The following is an 18,089-nucleotide window of genomic DNA, read 5'->3' as shown; positions in this document are numbered from 1 at the left end:
TTTTTAAGATTTAAAGTTTTATTATTATTATTTTTAAAAAAAGCTTTTACAAAAGATTTGAGTAATTTTATACTTATAGTTATTTGAGGTTCTACACCAAAATGTTGTTATGTTATGTTATGTTGTTAGTAACTTTCACACGTACATCCAAAACTCTAGCGGGCGCCAACAGTGACTCGACCATACAACACGGAAGTCTATGGTTTTAGAAAAACACATGTGGACACAAGTGAATTTATTTTGTACATGTGAAGAACTAACCATGGCTCAAACACAAAACAACGTCAAGAAAGCTTCTTCTAGAGACTTGTTGACTTGTGGCAACGGGAAAGGTGAGACGTTCTTTGAAAAAAAAAAAAAGACTCGATTCCAGGTTTACAGAGAATTAAGAAGCAGACACTGAGTTTACGGAGAGAATCTCGTCTCTCTGACTGTAACAGATCAATTCAGAAACTTTCTTGTATCGCAACAGGGATACGCAGCGTCGGTCCTGGAGTGCCGATGTCCTGCAAAGTTTAGCTTCAACCATGAATATATATGTTTAAAAAAAAAAAAGTGGAGTATCATTTCATTTTAGAAAACCAACTATAAGTCAGTTAACCTATAAAGTAAACTCTAAATTAACATTTGATCTATTGAGAAGAACTCCTCTCAAATCATAATGTAGAAGAAATCTTAAAATGAAACTGAAAATGTGCTTTGTTGTCACTTATTATTTACATTATAACCAAATACATATATTGGGGAACACTTCATCATAAATAAATCGTTAACTTTGATGTCTCCAGGAATCCATGAGAAACTTCTATTGAACTCTAAAAGTGCCTCGCTGCACACAGCAAGGGTCCCCAAAAGTAGTGGTGAGTATGTTCATGTCATCAGTTGTATTTGTAGGCCATATGCTATAATTATAATGGTTTCATTCATTTTTGCTATAATGCATATTCTGTGTGCTAGTCTTGGACAGGCTGCAAAGTTTCCTGCCTCAAATCGCCCAAGCCAATGAGTCTCTAAGACAACAGATGGACGAGGCTCCTGCTGGTTTCTTTGACATTGAGAGTGTGGAGGATGCAGAGAAAGTCATCGAGATGGTGTGTCTGCTCTTTCCGCCAGCTGTCACTCATAACGTGTCTAATTATACAAATCTTTCACTTTTCCCATAATAACTGGATGTGTTTACACTGCAGGACGTGGCTCTGGTTGAACTGGAGGATTCAGACAGCAGTGAAGAAGATGAGTTGTCATCATCATCATCATCATCAGAGGAAGACAGCTCAGAGGAAGAGGTGCAAACTGTCACTGCAAAGACACTCAAACTTCCAGGTGACACAAAGAGAAAGGCCAACATCCAGGTGTTGGAGAAAGAGAGCGAGTGAGAGAACACATACTGCCAACTTGAACTCTGCAAGAGTTCTGTGCCTAATAAAAGAAATATATAACCCTGTTGCTGTTTGGAAAGAGCACAGAGCTGTGATTTTATGTCCAAGTGAGCTGGCAGACTGGCATTTCAAGTTATTTGAAGATGTTTTTATCCAGAGGGTGAATGATTAAAGGAAGAGTTAACAATTTTTTTTAAAATGTACTCACCCTCAGTATATATAGGATGTAGATGAGTTTGTTTCATCATTAGATTTAGAGAAATTTACCATTACATTACTTGAGCATCAGTGGATGCAACGTTAGGATAAAAACATCTTGATGGTGGATTTGTTTCTTATAAACACACAGCTTTCAACTTTATAAGATGTCAATCTTATAGCAATGTGGCATGGCATGGAGTCGATCAGTCTGTGGCTCTGCTCAGGTGTTATGAGAGCCCAAGTTGCTCTGATAGTGGCCTTCAGCTCTTCTGCATTCGTGGGTCTGGCATATAGCATCTTCCTCTTCACAATACCCAATGTATTTTGTATGGGGTCAGGCGTGTTTTCTGGCCAATTAAGAACAGGGATACCATGGGCCTTAAACCAGGTACTGGAAGCTTTGGCACTGTGTGCGGGGGTCAAGTCCTGTTGGAAAATTAAATCTGAATCTCCATAAAGTTGGTCAGCAGCAGAAAGCATGAAGTGCTCTAAAACTTTTTGGTATACAGCAGCGTTGACCTTAGACCTCAGAAAACACAGTGGACCAACACCAGATGATGAGATGGCAAAATTTACTTTCATCAGAGAACATAACTTTGGGCCACTCTGCAGCAGTCCAGTCGTTTTTGTCTTTAGCCCAGACAAGACGCTTCTGACGCTGTCTGTTGTTCAAGAGTGGCTTGACACAAGAAATGCGACAGCTGAAACCCATGTCTTGCATACATCTGTGTGTAGTGGTTCTTTAAGCACTGACTCCAGCTGCAGTCCACTCTTTGTGAATCTCCCCCACATTTTTGAATGGGATCTGTTTCACAATCCTCTCCAGGGTGTGGTTATCCCTATTGCTTGTACACTTTTTTTTCCCTTCGCCTCTCTATTAATGTGCTTGGATACTGAGCTCTGTGAACAGCCAGCCACTTTTGCAGTGACCTTTTGTGTCTTGACCTCCTTGTGCAAGGTGTCAAAAGTGGTCTTTTGGACAACTGTCAAATCAGCAGTCTTCCCCATAATTGTGTAGCCTACAGAACTAGATTGAGAGACCATTTAAAGGCCTTTGCAGGTGTTTTGAGTTAATTAGCTGATAAGAGTGTGGCACCAGGTGTCTTCAATATTGAACCTTTTCACAATATTCTAATTTTCTGAGATACTGAATTTGGGATTTTCCTTAGATGTCAGTTATAATCATCAAAATTAAAAGAAATAAACATTTGAAATATATCTTGTCTGTGTGTAATGAATGAATATAATATACAAGTTTCACTTTTTGAATGGAATTAGTGAAATAAATCAACTTTTTGATGATATTCTAATTATATGACCAGCACCTGTACATCTTTCATGGCCTGAGGGTGAGTACATGTTCAGCAAATTTTCATTTTTAGTCTGGGGAGACTAAAACTTGGTCTCTTTTGTTGTCTCTATAATTGAAAATTGGATTGTATTCTGGCATTAACTATATTCAAAGTTCAGTGTTTCAATCAAGAAAAACAGTTGCAATTTACATTCTTTATTGTAAAAATGGTTTCCTGACGCTCCTTACATTGTGTATGTAGTTGATAAAAAGTTGAAATACTGTTGTGTGTAAAACTGTTTGGCAATATGACACTTTCAGTATGACTGACAGCTTAAACAGATCCTGAAATACTCATATTAACATCTGCATATGATAACATTTCATCTTTTACCAAATGCGTATCATTGCTTGAAGTGTTCATGGTATGCATAACAAAAGCATCACAAATCTTCAGTAAACATTGGGCAACAGATATTTTCAGTCATTTTAACAGAGAATGTGTCAGAATACTTCACATTGTATTGAATTCAAGAGTAAGCTACTATAAAGCATAACCGATATTTTTGTACAAAATAAATACTTTCAGAAAGAATAGTGTGTTTATATTGTTTCCCTTTCCAATAATCTGTCTGGAATGCAAAATTAAATATATAAGACAAGTTGTCATATCCTCTGATACAATATATACAGTTATTCTAATAAAAAGGAGTGCTGTGTAAATGCTATGCTTATTAAAATCCCTTGGGATGTACAAATATGGTAATACAGATTTCATTAAGTGGCAGTGATGTCATGGTTTTAATATACCTGTGTGTGTGTGTGTGTGTGTGTGTGCGCGCAATTGGTTTAATCCACTTAAGCCACAAACACCATCATTTAAAAGTTTAGGGTCAGTATTTTTTTTTAAATATATATATATATAGAAAAGAATATTATTCATGAAGGATAAATTAAATGGATGAAAAATGACCGTAAAGACATGGTGTTACAAAAAAACCTTTCTATTCATCATAGAATCCTGAAAAAAGTATCACTGTTTCCACAAAACAATTAAGAACAACTATTTTCAACAATTTATAATAAGAAATTTATAAAATCAGCATATCAGAATGATTTGCTGAAAATGTAACTTTGCATCACAGGAATAAATGACAGAAAACATATATTTTAAATTGTGATCATATTTCACAACATTACTGTTTTGACAGTATTTTTGGTCAAATTCAATTCAGATGCAATGCCACTTTACAGTAAATAAGTTTCTACAATATATTTAGTAGTATGTTTTCAGTGATGACTAAGTCAAACTGATGTACATATGACAGAAATCGAATGCCTTGGTCAGCACCAGACATAAAAAAAAAAATCTTACTGACCCCAAACTTTAAACGGTAAATGAGCAGTTTCGTCCTAACCAGTTGTGATATGATGAGCGACAGGACATTTTGTTGGTTACTTGATTTCTATCTTTGTTTCAGCGTCGCAGCAAAATCACCATGCAGCAGTTTCACACTCCGTGTGGACAGACAAATTACTTGTCACTGGAAACATGGTTAGGAAATGCTCAAGATCATTATAGTGTTTAATTTTTTTTTGATGATTCACTTCACCTCAGTATGATATTTCAGTGTCTGCTAATTAAAAACAATGATTGATCTGATTTGTGATTGATCCTGTGTCCTCGGGTTCACTTGGAGGTCTTTTGCCATTTTTCCATTTGTCCTATTCCAAACATTTCCAGTAAAAAAAAAAGTAGGCACATCAGTATAGTCATGGCAGGAAATGCTTTTTCTATTAAACCTGCATTGAGACAATCCAGCCACTTTGAGCTGCAGTCACAGGGCATGCAGTCTTCTCCACCACAGGTTTCATCAATACTCCACTGTCACAGCTTTAGTCCTTAGGTACTCATGCAGGGCTTCCTCACCTGTATACACATGCACATGATCCTCATTGTCATGAAACTGGTTTTAGAGTGATACAGAGGAATGATACAGACTGTGTTTTGTTCACTCTTACCAAGGTCTTTCCCAAAGCCGGACTGTTTGAAACCTCCAAATGGAGCCGCCACATCGGTTTTGTTGTAGGTGTTAACGAACACAGTTCCCGCCTCCAGTCTCTCGCTCACATACATGGCCTTGTTGATGTCCCTGGTGAAGACTCCAGAGGCCAGGCCGAACTCTGTGTTATTGGCTCTGCTCAGAACTCCATCTACATCACTGATGAGCAACAAACAACCATTTTAGACATTATTCAAATGAGCTCCTGACTAAAATTTAGATCACCCTGCAAGTTAGACTGACACAAGTCCTAATAAGGTTAAAAAAGCCAGCTTACCCATCTTTGAATTTGGAAACCACCATAACAGGGCCAAATGATTCCTCTTTGGCAATGAACATGTGGTCCTCTACGTCTGTGAAGACTGAGGGCTCCATAAAAAAGCCTGTAAGCATAAATAGTTAGATATTACAAAGGGAGTAACTAAATTAACAACTAAAAAAAATAAATCATTTTTGGTAACAAATAGAAAGTTGAAATAAAACACATATTAGATGAAACACTTTGGTAACTAACTGAAATAATTAAGTTAAAGTTTTTAAAATACTAAAAAAAGAAGAAAAAAAACCCTAATAAAAATGACAAAGCTCATAAAATGACTAAAACTAATAAAATGAAAATCTTAAAACGTAAAAAAAAATTTGAAAAATGGTGCCTTGGCAGCCTATTTTTTTCTAATTAATAAAATGACAAAATTACATAAAATTACTAAAACTTTAAAATTAAATAATTGAATGTTTTAAATTAAACAAAAATGTTTAAAATGAAAATGAGAAATGGTACCTTAAAAACTGACTGAAATAAGATAAAGTACTAATACGGATAAAACTAAAACTGAAATAAAAATATAATATAAATAAAAATATTATATATATATATATATATAAAATTAAATTTAAATTTATATATAATTATATATAACTAATAAGAATGCCACACACAAACGAAACTAGTATAACTTAAAATCTAAAAATAAAAGCCATTTCAAAATATTAAGAAATACCAAAATAGTATATACATTATACTACAAATAACACTGGGAATAATGCATACATTAAATTTACAAAACAAATTTATGTTCACAAACCCTTTTAAATAATGGATGTCTGATTAGATTGGAGGTCTCACCTGGTCTGTCCACCTGTCTCCCACCGTAGACAAGTGTTGCCCCCTCCTTAACGCCGATCTCACAGTACTCCACCAGTTTGTCCAGGTGGGCTTTGTGGTTCTGAGGTCCGTGATCTGTGGAACGATCCAAAGGATCTCCAATCTTCATCTTCTTGATTTCTTCAACCTGAGCACACAAAAAAAAACATACCAGTCATCACCAAGAAGCAGCTTGTAGCTTTAAAATACAATCAATGTACGATGGAAACACACACCACTCTTCTGATGTACTCGTCATGAATGGACTCCTCAACAAACAGCCGGCCTGCAGCGATGCAGTTTTCACCCTTGTTGAAATAAACAGAACTCATGCCCTGCAACGTACACACAAATGCACATGAAGTTCAAGAGGACGATGAGCTGGCTTCTGTTATCTTCTGGCAATAGCTGTCTCCTCTCACCATTCTCACTGCTTTGTCCATGTCACAGTCGCTGAAGATGATGAGGGGAGATTTGCCGCCCAGCTCCAGAGAAACCTTCTTCAAATTACTGACCGCACAGCTGCGACAGAAACAACACAAATCATCAGCTGGAGGCTCTTTCAAAGACCCATGTAAGCCGTTTGAATGATTCACTGTTATAAATGATATATTTGAGTAATAGCAACAGAGTAATCGACTACAGTGTTGATTTGAGTTCAATTACATGAATAGGACTCACCTTTTCATGATTTGTTTGCCAATGGGAGTAGATCCTGTGAAACCCAGCTTACGGATATCAGGGTGATCAGACATCCTCTGCCCGACCAGACCACCTGAGACAAAGAGGTCATCATAAGAAGTCAGAAAGTAACATTAGCTGCTGATTAATGCACAATATCATTTAGAGTTAGTAAAAAAAAAAAAAAAATTCTATTATTATGTGCTTTAAGAAAAACAGATAAGCTGGACATTTCTACTTACATCTTGCCCCATAGGTTTTCATTGTAAGTGCATTACTATAAATGAGATTTCTGTTCGTTTAAACATCCAGAACGATGAATCGAATCCTGATACCTGATCCTGGTACAATGTTGATAACTCCTTTGGGAATGCCAGCTTTGACTGTCAACTCAGCAAACTTCAGCGCAGTTAGTGGGGTTACCTGGAAAAAAACATCAAGAGAACCGATGTCTAGTTTGTATGTCTAATGAGTATATGACATTAGTGAGGGTTTTATATTAAAGTGCAAAGGTAATATGTGAAAGAACAGTGAGACATTTACGATTATTTACAAGGCATTACTTTGACAAATAATTGGAATGGAATTTAAAGTATACTAATACAATTATTTTTCTAGTTATCTATTAGTCTGCATTTGCATGCATATATTTTGATATAAAGCATGCCATATTTTTGCTAGTATCACTATGTCAACTGCAGACTCAGAGTGAATCAGGCATTTATATTTACTTCCAAAACATTGCAGCCATCGGTTCTCATAGCAGCATGAAAAACAATACTTTTATTCAATGGATTATAATTATGATAATTTATAATATAATTATTATAATTTATACCTACATAGCCTAGAAAGTGTGAAAGACCACTCACTTTACAATCGCTAAAAAGCTGTCACACATCTCAGTAAGCCATCACACAACGTTCCATTATAGGGGTCATATAAAAATAATATTATTTTGTGTAATGCAATGTGTTCAGATGGTTTAAGATTGAAAAAACACATTAATTTCACATAATGTACATTGTTGTTGCTCTTCTATGCCCTGCATTTCTGAAACGCGTCGATTTTTTACAAAGCTCATCGTTCTGAAAAGCGAGGTGTGCTCTGATTGGCCATCTCTCCAGGATGTTATGACTGGCTGAATTCCTCACGCGTGTGACGGAAATGTTACACCCCTTACCAGGTTCAGGAAGCCTTCCTACATAAAATGCGCTCCAAACACTCGAATATTTGGGTTGTACTGTTCAAAATCTCCCCACAGTGCAGAACTTTCCACAGTGGCGTAGACATGTGGGGGCATGTTTGAACGAGGCGTATTAGGTAGATCTGGCTGAGCATTCACTTTTATAAAGAATATCTCTTTGGGTTTGAGACTTCGATCTTTGTGACTTTACGGATCTTCTGTATGCACGACCAGCTTTTAACACTCCAAAGACAAAGGAAAGTTGTCTACACTGCATAATGAATCTATTACTCACATTGTGTCACTGTTGGTGAATGAGAGAAGATTCATAATGAGAGCGAACACTAAACAAAAACTGTGATTGGCTACATTTCCCACCACAGCAAAAACACGCCGTTAACAGGAACATTAAAAGTTCTCCAGAGCTCAAGTTTGCTCAGTCTTTTTCATCATTACAGTATCAACTGAGGGTGCACTTGCTATCATTTCGGGATTCTTACAGTATATTTAAAATATATGACTTTGTGATGTTTTTTTTGTTTTTTTTCATGTTTAAATTTTTTTCCATCTCATATAACATTTTGCCTTATTTTTTTACTATTCTGCATATTGTAAATTTTTTAAAATTAATAATTTATAACAATGATGATTGATAAAAAAAAATTTTGTATTTGCGTTTTTTACCTGAGCGGGTTTCAAGACGAGTGTGTTTCCTGCCGCCAGACAGGCTGCACTCTTCCATGCCAACATCATAAGTGGGTAATTCCAAGGAATCACTATGGCACACACACTGAGATACAAACAGGCATCATGTTACACCTTTACGCTTCTCAAATGCGTATACCTTCACACACACATTTACAATCACTCACCCCAGAGGCTCTTTCTTTGTAAAGGTGAGGTTGCGATTGGGTCTGGCCTGATTGATGGGTATCGTTGAGCCCTGCCAGAAACAAGATGCGTAAGCGACAGGAAATTATAAAATGAAGGCCTGAGAGAAAACAAACACACACCTGGATCTTGTCACACCAGCCAGCAAAGTATCTGAACGTCTGAATGGACATGCCGACGTGTGTTTTCAAAGCCAGAGTATAAACGGCACCAGAGTCAATCGTCTCAATAGTGGCCAGCTCCTCCTGGTGTTCCTCCATCAGGTCAGCCAAACTACACACAAAAGAAGTCAAAAAGTTCCCTTTTTGTGGCAAATAAAGTATGTAAACTGCCAACAGGAAGTTCTCTGAGAAATCAATTCTTGGTTTTGCAAATTTAAAATAATGAGTCAAATATTGATCCAGTGGCTCAAAAAAAAGTCAACAAAAGTCTCCAACACATCTTACCGGTAGAGCAGCCGTCCGCGGTCACGAGGGTTCATCTTACCCCAAGGTCCATTGTCAAAGGCCTCTTTGGCTGCACTAACCGCTCTGTCCACATCTGCCACAGATGCATATGAAACCTTACAGATCACCTGAAACACAACACAACCATTAGACATGCCAGGGATGAGTTTAAGTGTGTGTTTGAGACGACTAAACATACCGAGCCATCCGTTGGGTTCACCGTGTTGTATGTCTTTCCATCTTCGGCATCTTCGAACTTGCCGTTGATAAAACACTGATAGGGCATCTTCACTGTCATGTTATTGATGTCTTTTGTCACGTAATCAATGACCAGCTCCTCCTCCTGGTCTTCTCCGCGCAGGCGGCGGACGAACATCTGGATGAAGCTCTGGAAGGTGGTGGCCATGTAGACGTCCTCATTCTGAAGCTGAACTCCTCCACATTTCTGCTTCAGCTCCTCTACCAATCTAAACCAAACAATCACAATAACACCATAAACCACTTATAATGTTCATAAAGATCTAATTCTTCAAAAAAGGATTGTAATTTAGTTTTGCATGACCTTTTTCCGTCCCCCTTACAAGTACAAAATAAGACTTTGATATGTAATTGATGTCTGTTATGATTGGCTAACCTGTTTGCATGTTAAATTAACTCTGAATACTTCTGCTAAGATGATAAGTACTGAATCAACATTGATATGTAAATGTGGTAAATCATGTTGACGTAATCATGGTCGTGACACAAATATCACTATGTTTTTGCTGCATAGTTTCAGTTATTATTGTTAACTAAAGTGAAAAATTTTACAAAACTACTTGAAGTCAGTGATTGAAATAAAGCTGAAAATACTGTATAAGAATATATGATGAACATTTAAATAAAAAACAATTAGAAACTAACAAAAAATAAGCTTGAATACTAAAAATACTAAACCAGGAATATAAATTACTGAAAGAGAAAGAAAGAAAAATATTAATAAAATTGACTAAAACTATAAAAATAAATACATAAAAAAAAATTTACTTTAATAAAAATTACAAAAACATTTTTTTACAAATAAAAGCTAATTTAAAATATTAGTAAATACTCTAAAGTACATAAATAAGATAAATTAAAATAAACATAATAAATAAATAACTGATGGTCAGACCCACCTGACTACATCCATAGAAGCAGCTCCAGACTTAAAGAAATCGGTCGTGTCATCAATAACTGGAACATTACTCAGAATACCTTTCCAGATTACCTAGAAACATATGAAACAATAAACAAATGACATAATTGCTCAAATATACAGTATAACATAATGCATTTCTGAGGCAGATAAACATACACATACCCTGATCTCCTCTGCCATTTTCTTCTCATCATCTGTGAGATCCAGACTGGCAGTCTCCTCTGATGAGAAGTATTTGGATGCAGGAATCATCTTTCCATCCTCAAACTGCAGGTTCTTTACCTGGAGCTGCATAGAGATATTATGTTAAAGCAGTTAATACCCTTTAATATGAATTTGTAGCACACAGCTAAAGCATTGAAAACCTAGAATTTAAGGAGATAATAGACCAGAAACAAACCGCTTTTCCATCAGTCCCGAACAGAATAAGCCCAGATTTGGCAATGAGTCCAGGCTGAGATGCCCCTTCCACCTCGATTGGCTGACCTGTGGGCACTGACCCGCTCAGCATCGATGAGCTGTACAGCGTTACTGGCTACACAACAAAAAACACACACACACACACACACAAACATCATCAACTTATAGCAAGACCATCAAAATTAGTCTTGGGTTTGCCTAAATTGAATTTTTGATACCAAATATGAAGACTACCCAACAAGGAAGCCCTTAACTATAATAAAAAAAACATACATATTTCGATTTATTTAAGACTATGTGAGTAAAATATTTATCATGATATTCTAAAGACTTTTCTAAAGAATTTCCATTTTAAAATGTATTACTATTTTCTTTTTCACTTGCAATAGTTTAAATAACTTTTAAGTAATATTTCTGCATTATTTTAAACAAATATTATTATATTATATTGTATTATTGTACCAAAATGGAACATTTAAAAATATACATTTTATTTAATTAGGGTGACCATATGCGCGGTTCATACGGGACACGTCCCAGCCAGGATTTTAATAATGCCTAAAACATCCAGAGCAGTTTAACCAATAACATGCAGGTATTGTACATAGTCGACCAATCGTGGGGCTGCATGTGAGAAGGTGAGATCAAGACGGGAAAGATCAAAGCGATGCAAATATGCGCACATGTTTGTTTCGTTCGTTCGATTGACTTGAAGCGTCGCTGTGCACAAATCCCCCCCCCCCAAAAAAAGTGCGCCACAATGCTTCCAGTCAAACGAACGAACAAATACGTGAAAGTGATTCGAAAGCATAAGTAGCCATCTGCTCTGCTCTTTATAACTCTCATGAATGTTACACAACGATCAACCTGCACAGTGCAAATAGCCAAAACCTGGATATTTTAGGCAAAATTAAAATCCTGGCTGGGACGTGTCCCGTATGAACGGCGCATATGGTCACCCTATATTTAATGTATATGTTTCTTTTTGTGGTCCCATTACGATCAAGATTTAAACATACTTTGCTGTTTAGAAAACACACCTTTCCATCAATAACAACCCAGGCACCCGGAACTTTATCATGACCACGGATCCAGTTATGGATGACCTCTGTTGGCTGAGCCATATTCACCTGGAGAAAGAGAGGCAGAGATTGACAGAGTTTCTGATCCTTTGGAGCCGTATAAACACAGCTTATGACTGTTTTACATAACTATCTCTGTGTCTCACCTTTGCATTGGATTTCTTTTGGATTCCCTCATAGCTGGCTCCTTCTTCAGACTGAGGGATCTTGGGAGCTTTGCCGTCTGCAATGAGCTGTACAGCTTCTACCTGTTTGAACACAATTTGGAAGTAAGATCCGGTTTCGTGAACCTCACAGGAGTCAAAATCTAACATTTAGTTTGCATTAAAAATCATTTTGGATATTTTCCTCATAGTTAGTTTACCATTGCCTTGATTCCCTCTGGAAACAGAAAGCGGTTATAAAGTGTGTCCACTGTGTCGTTGGGCTCAACTGGACATTCCTTCTGCAGCAGGATGGGGCCGGTGTCCAAACCATCATCAGCCCAGAATATACTAAATCCTGCTTTCTTATCACCCTCGATTAGTGTCCTGCACACACACACACATGTAATTTAAAGAAATAATTCATCCACAATTGTCTGAAAATCCAAGACGTGAGTCGTAAGTGAGAGTGAGATGTGAGAATGTAGTGTTACATCACTTGCTCGCCAATGGATGCTTTGCAGTGAATGGGTGCCGTCAGGATGAGAGTCCAAACCGCTAATAAAAAACATCATGATAATCCACAAGTAATCCACACCAGTCCATCAATTAATGTCTTATGAAGTTGAAAAGCTGCAAAATTCACGTGGACTCTCATTCTGACGGCACCCATTCACTGCAGAGGATCCATTGGTGAGCAAGTGATCTAATGCTAGATTTCTCCAAATCTGTTAAAGAAACAAACTCATCTGCATTTGGGATGCCCTGAGGTTGAGTAAACTATCAGCAACTGTTCATTTTAAGTGTCTAAATACAGTAGTTTTAAAGATATCAGAATGACATTTTGGTAAAATCTCATCTCACCAGTTAATGGCGGAGGCACCTCGGTGCTTAGGCAGGATGGAGGGGTGGTAAATGATAGAGCCGTGTTTGGGGAAGTCGATCACGTTCATGGGGATGAACTGGGAGCAGAAGGGCATGACGTTCAGTTCAGCGCCCACCGCCTTGTACGCCTCCACCACCTCTGGGATGGGCTTACCCTTCACCCTCCACCGTGGGAACTTAAACACTGGCGTCCCGTCCTTCTCCGCCACCACCGCTGAAGGTCAGAGAGAGATTGATCCTGAGAAGTTATATAAAGGTTGCACCTGCCACATTCAGACTTTATTGAACTTATCAAATCAATACGCATACTTAAGTAACTGACCTTGTCTTTTATATCTGAATCTATAAATATTTCAGTCATAAACGGTTAAGTGTGGGCCAAGTCCTACGATTGTAACAACTTCAAAAGACTAAGTTATATTACCCCGGCGCCGTTCATAACCTCAATACGGTCATTAAAATGGTAATCAGCACATTATGAAATCACGATTTGTTGGAGATGGATCAAAAACGAACAATTCAGTGTACTTTTGAACTCCATTTCAACTAATTCTACAATTCAACCTGAGATGTAAATACTAGCGAAGGAGTTTATTATTTTCCCTGGTTCCTTCCACTTTAACGGATAGTTCACCCAAAAAATCTGTCATCTGTCATCAAATTCTGTTTTTTTTATTATTATTTTTTTTATTCTATGGATGTCAATGGTTACAATTCTTCAAAATATCTTCTTTGTGTTCAACAGAAGAAAGAAACTCGTACAGGTTTGGAACAACTTGAGGGTGTTTGAATGATGACAGAATGTTCATGTTTGGGTGAACTATCCCTTTAAATTTATACTATACACGTGAACTTCTATTTTATTTGATTGAAATTAAAGTAAAATCCTGCAGCTCTAAATTATTTTCCACAAACGAACAGACGTATATATGTTTCATACTACGTGACATAACATATAACCATACAGTATATTCTAACTATAAAGATATTATCACTCAATATTTAATTGCATTTTGATAAAGTGCAAATAAACAGATTAAATTAATTAATAAAAAAATATAAAAAATAAACGTGGGTGTATAATAAATGTTAGAATTCTACTTTTTTTTATTATAATACAAATTATTATGTTTTAATCTTAAAATTCTATTGTAATAACACAATATGTGTGTGTGTGTGTGTGTGTATATATATATATATATATATATATATATATATATTTATTTATTTATTTATTTATTTATGTGTGTGTTTATAAATGTTATTTTTGCACTTATCAATATGCATGCACTTTATAATTAAATTATTAATACACAATATTTTAATTATTAAATATTATTCTATAATAAATATTTTTTTAAACATTAAATATCCTAAGTGTTTACGTCCTAAGTATGGTAATGATTCATACAAACCCTTGTAACGATGTTTGAGTCTGCTCTTTGTTCTCACATAGTTCACAAATGCTCTGATCACTAAGCGACTTTTCACCTCACATGGCTTTACACCAATTTCACCAAAACAATGTGGTCATTATGCGGGATGTACTACTTCTTTTCTGACCAACACTGAACTGCCCCTGCACCTCATGCAAACACAAACACTTACACACAACAGAGCTGTGAGCCAATGTGCTGCTCAGGCATGCAGCGTTGTGACTAATGTAGGATGACCTCACTTCCTGTAAGAGTTCCTTACAACAATTACAGCCTTAATGTTATCAACAAACCTGACAATTAGATTAGAGATGTTCATAAAACTCTCATTTTCCTGTTTTCCATCTTTGACTTCCACTTCTGTGACACTCCCCAGCCCCCATGACACCACTACAGTGACAAAAAACGGTTGGTGCTCCACTCTATCCCACCCCCACCCATCTGACACTCACCCAGGGGGTCCGCCTTGCCGTCCTTATCAGGAACTGTGAATACACCCACCACTTTATGGCCCTGCTTGCGGAGGTTTGTGTACACTTCCTGTCCAAACAGGCTCTGGCCAATCAAGGCCAGCTTCAGCTTGTTTTGGTAGTAAGCCTAAGAAACAGTATTATGTTGTTAAAACATTTAAAACAAGCTCACCAGACAAAACGACATGTTCACTGTAAAGTGTCACTGACATTAAAATATGAAACACAATCAGTCTAATTACATATGGCCCTTTGTTCTCTGAAACCAACCATTGCTCTGATCTTCATATATACCAGTGTTCAGTGATTATGGGTCAATAACAAATCTAAATGTCAAATATAATTAAAAAAAAGAATACAAATGGTTTTAAAATATATATAATAGACATATTATTATTTATTCATGTTTGAATCCATAAGAGATTCAGTAAATATCAATAAACACCAAATAATTCAGCGGTTCTTTTCTTTCTTTCTATAATCTTTCAAAAAATGTAATTCAGATAATTGTGAAAAGGAGTACCAATGGTTTACGAATACAAATAATATATTTTATGATTGTTTTTATTATTAAATAAATAAAATACACATTTTATGACAAACTACTTATTTCAGATGGCATTCAATTCCGATAAAGATAAAAATTATATATTTTATTATTATTTATTATTTTTATTGCTTGAATAAATAAAATATTATGCCAAATATTTATAGTAAGAATGTCATCCATTTTTTTTCTTTTTCTTTCTTTCTTTCTACTTCTTATTATCGTTTACAACATTTCAAAAGAATATCAATTCAGATATCCTCATTGTCTGCATGAATTGTATTTTTGTGTTTCTAAATAACAAAAATGATCACATAATTGTTCATTTTTAATTGATTAAATTCCATTATTTTTTGTATTGTTATTATTTGTGTTTTTGTTTTGAGTCTAAATAAATACTGATGCTTTGGCAATGTTGTATGCAAAACAACCATGCCAATAAAATACATTGAAATTGCGAAACTCTGTGCTGCATAATGGGGTGAAAATTAAAGAGCTGCTGGGAGACATAACCAGCGCAAGCATTGTTTCTTTTGCAAACATGTAGTGAAGTTTATTATGGATTGTCCTAGCAAGATCATGCATGCAACATGTTTATCCATCAATGCACATGTGATCTTAAGTTATAGTTTATGTTCTAGTAATAGTGACATTAGTAATATGATCTGCCTTCATATTCTCGCACCCCTGCTGATGCAACTCTCCACGGATCTGTCCACTGGAAGTAATCCGACGAAGCAACGTGGCAAACACTAAATCCCAAACCGGTTTAACTATATAAAATCCTCTATCTAATTAACATTGCATTAAAATGTGCATATGCAGTGAATCAATGCACAAGTGTAACACCTACCACATTGCATTAAGATACTGGGATATATCAGCTGACAGCATGCTTACAATAACTATACATGGGGAAACCCTGTATGATAATGTAATTTAAGAGTTTACCAACATTTATAAACTTATTTTAAGGTCTATGCATGTTTCTGCCGTTAATACAGCACATTTTTCACGTATGCATTCATTTATTCATTTATATCTATGGCAAAATCAACAATGCAGACGATGCGTTTACTCACAGAGCTCGAGGAGAATTTCCTCATAATCGTGTTCGCCGTCCACAACATGGTGAAAATACTATAAACACTCAGAGAAAGATTAGGTTAAAAGTCCAGGGTGGTGGGCTGGCAACATGCGGTACTGTAAACTCGCACCTGCGGTTCGCTGACAGACTGTATGTGGTCAGTGTGGCAGCGGAACCAGACTGAACCGACGCTCACTGACGCGAAGGCACGTTCAGTACGTGCGCGCTCCCGGGCCATACGTCACGGAGGCTTAATCAGAAATCTTATTTTCTGTTAAATTTATTAAATTAAGTGAGTTTATGTTTAAAAGAACAACAAATATCTGCCACTGGCTCAGAAATATCAACTTTAATCAAAGAGAAAGTAAGTTTTCACACTCCTGACAGATATTTGTTATTCTTTTAAGCATAAATTCACTTAATTTTGTTCGTTTTTTAAAACACAAAAAAACAAAACTTGTCTTCGTTTTGCACCTTAAGTAAATGTATCTTGATTTATGGATGTTTCAATAGTTATTGGAAAGCAAGACAAAAATACCTTGGAAGACATTCTTTCTTTGCAATGTATGAAACATTTAATGCCATGAATTTAAAATGATCTGCTCCTAATTACTTTTTAAGACCTGCAGAATCATGAGAACTTTTAATGTGATATTAAATATAGAAGTTAAAATGATCCTTGGACTAACAAAACTCTTCATCCAAGAACATATCAGAGTGCTTTACTGTTAGAACAGGGAGTGTGTGTTTGGTCCTTACCTCAAGGTCAGTTTTTTGGCATTGGAGGAATCTTGCAAATGGTTCAGACACATTTCTGTTTACTTTTCCATGACAGATATCAAGCTGTATATTATCTGCTAGTTACCCTTGACAGATAGGAAAACAGCTCTGATATGTGTGTGTGTGTGTTATTCATGCTGTGAGGTTTCTAGAAGATTCTGTAAATTTCTTTTAATTAGTGGTTCATGTACAGTACAGACCAAAAGTTTGGACACACCTTCTCATTCATAGAGTTTTCTTTATTTTCATGACTATGAAAATGGTAGATTCACACTGAAGGCATCAAAACTATGAATGAACACATGTGGAATTATATATGGAATTATATACATAACAAAAAAGTGTGAAACAACAGAAAATATGTCATATTCTAGGATCTTCAAAGTAGCCACCTTTTGCTTTGATTCCTGCTTTGCACACTCTTGGCATTCTCTTGATGAGCTTCAAGAGGTAGTCACCTGAAATGGTCTTTCAACAGTCTTGAAGGAGTTCCCCGAGAGATGCTTAGCACTTGTTGGCCCTTTTGCCTTTCTGTCTGCGGTCCAGCTCACCCCTAAACCATCTCGACTGTGTTCAGGTCCGGTGACTGTGGAGGCCAGGTCATCTGGCGCAGCACCCCATCACTCTCCTTCTTGCTCAAATAGCCCTTGATGCCTTCAGTGTGACTCTACAACTTTCATAGTAATGAAAATAAAGAAAACTCTTTGAATGAGAAGGTGTGTCCAAACTTTTGGTCTGTACCGTACACCATTGCCATGTAAATTTGACAATTTAATT

The 18,089-nt window shown here is 36.3% G+C and overlaps 2 protein-coding genes across 3 annotated transcripts; one reads left to right on the top strand and one right to left on the bottom strand.

The window, feature by feature from the left end:
- The first annotated feature begins 170 nt into the window (after positions 1-170).
- Positions 171-2,330, top strand: LOC113048291 (uncharacterized protein C12orf45 homolog). Its single transcript, XM_026210013.1, has 4 exons — positions 171-332; positions 789-860; positions 958-1,091; positions 1,188-2,330. The coding sequence occupies exons 1-4, from the start codon at positions 200-202 to the stop codon at positions 1,374-1,376; spliced, it is 528 nt and encodes a 175-aa protein (XP_026065798.1). The 5' UTR covers positions 171-199; the 3' UTR covers positions 1,377-2,330.
- A 741-nt stretch (positions 2,331-3,071) lies between these two features.
- Positions 3,072-16,748, bottom strand: LOC113048288 (mitochondrial 10-formyltetrahydrofolate dehydrogenase). 2 transcript variants are annotated; one of them, XM_026210007.1, is made up of 22 exons: positions 16,528-16,748; positions 14,881-15,025; positions 12,972-13,206; positions 12,329-12,494; positions 12,111-12,212; positions 11,923-12,012; positions 10,863-10,997; positions 10,625-10,750; positions 10,440-10,531; positions 9,482-9,749; positions 9,283-9,410; positions 8,959-9,109; positions 8,818-8,888; positions 8,630-8,735; positions 7,095-7,182; positions 6,760-6,853; positions 6,501-6,600; positions 6,315-6,413; positions 6,061-6,226; positions 5,212-5,317; positions 4,894-5,093; positions 3,072-4,801 (listed from the first exon to the last, which is right to left on the bottom strand). In XM_026210007.1, exons 1-22 carry the CDS (start codon positions 16,573-16,575, stop codon positions 4,746-4,748), a joined length of 2,772 nt encoding a protein of 923 aa, XP_026065792.1. In that variant the 5' UTR covers positions 16,576-16,748; the 3' UTR covers positions 3,072-4,745. The 2 variants fall into 2 exon arrangements, with proteins under 2 accessions (XP_026065792.1, XP_026065794.1); XM_026210009.1 differs by having other exon boundaries at positions 12,972-13,230; positions 16,528-16,747.
- Positions 16,749-18,089: the final 1,341 nt, after the last annotated feature.

The sequence above is a fragment of the Carassius auratus genome, chromosome 29 (assembly GCF_003368295.1).
Source record: "Carassius auratus strain Wakin chromosome 29, ASM336829v1, whole genome shotgun sequence".
NCBI lineage: Eukaryota > Metazoa > Chordata > Actinopteri > Cypriniformes > Cyprinidae > Carassius > Carassius auratus.
This window is presented reverse-complemented; position numbering and strand designations above follow the sequence as displayed.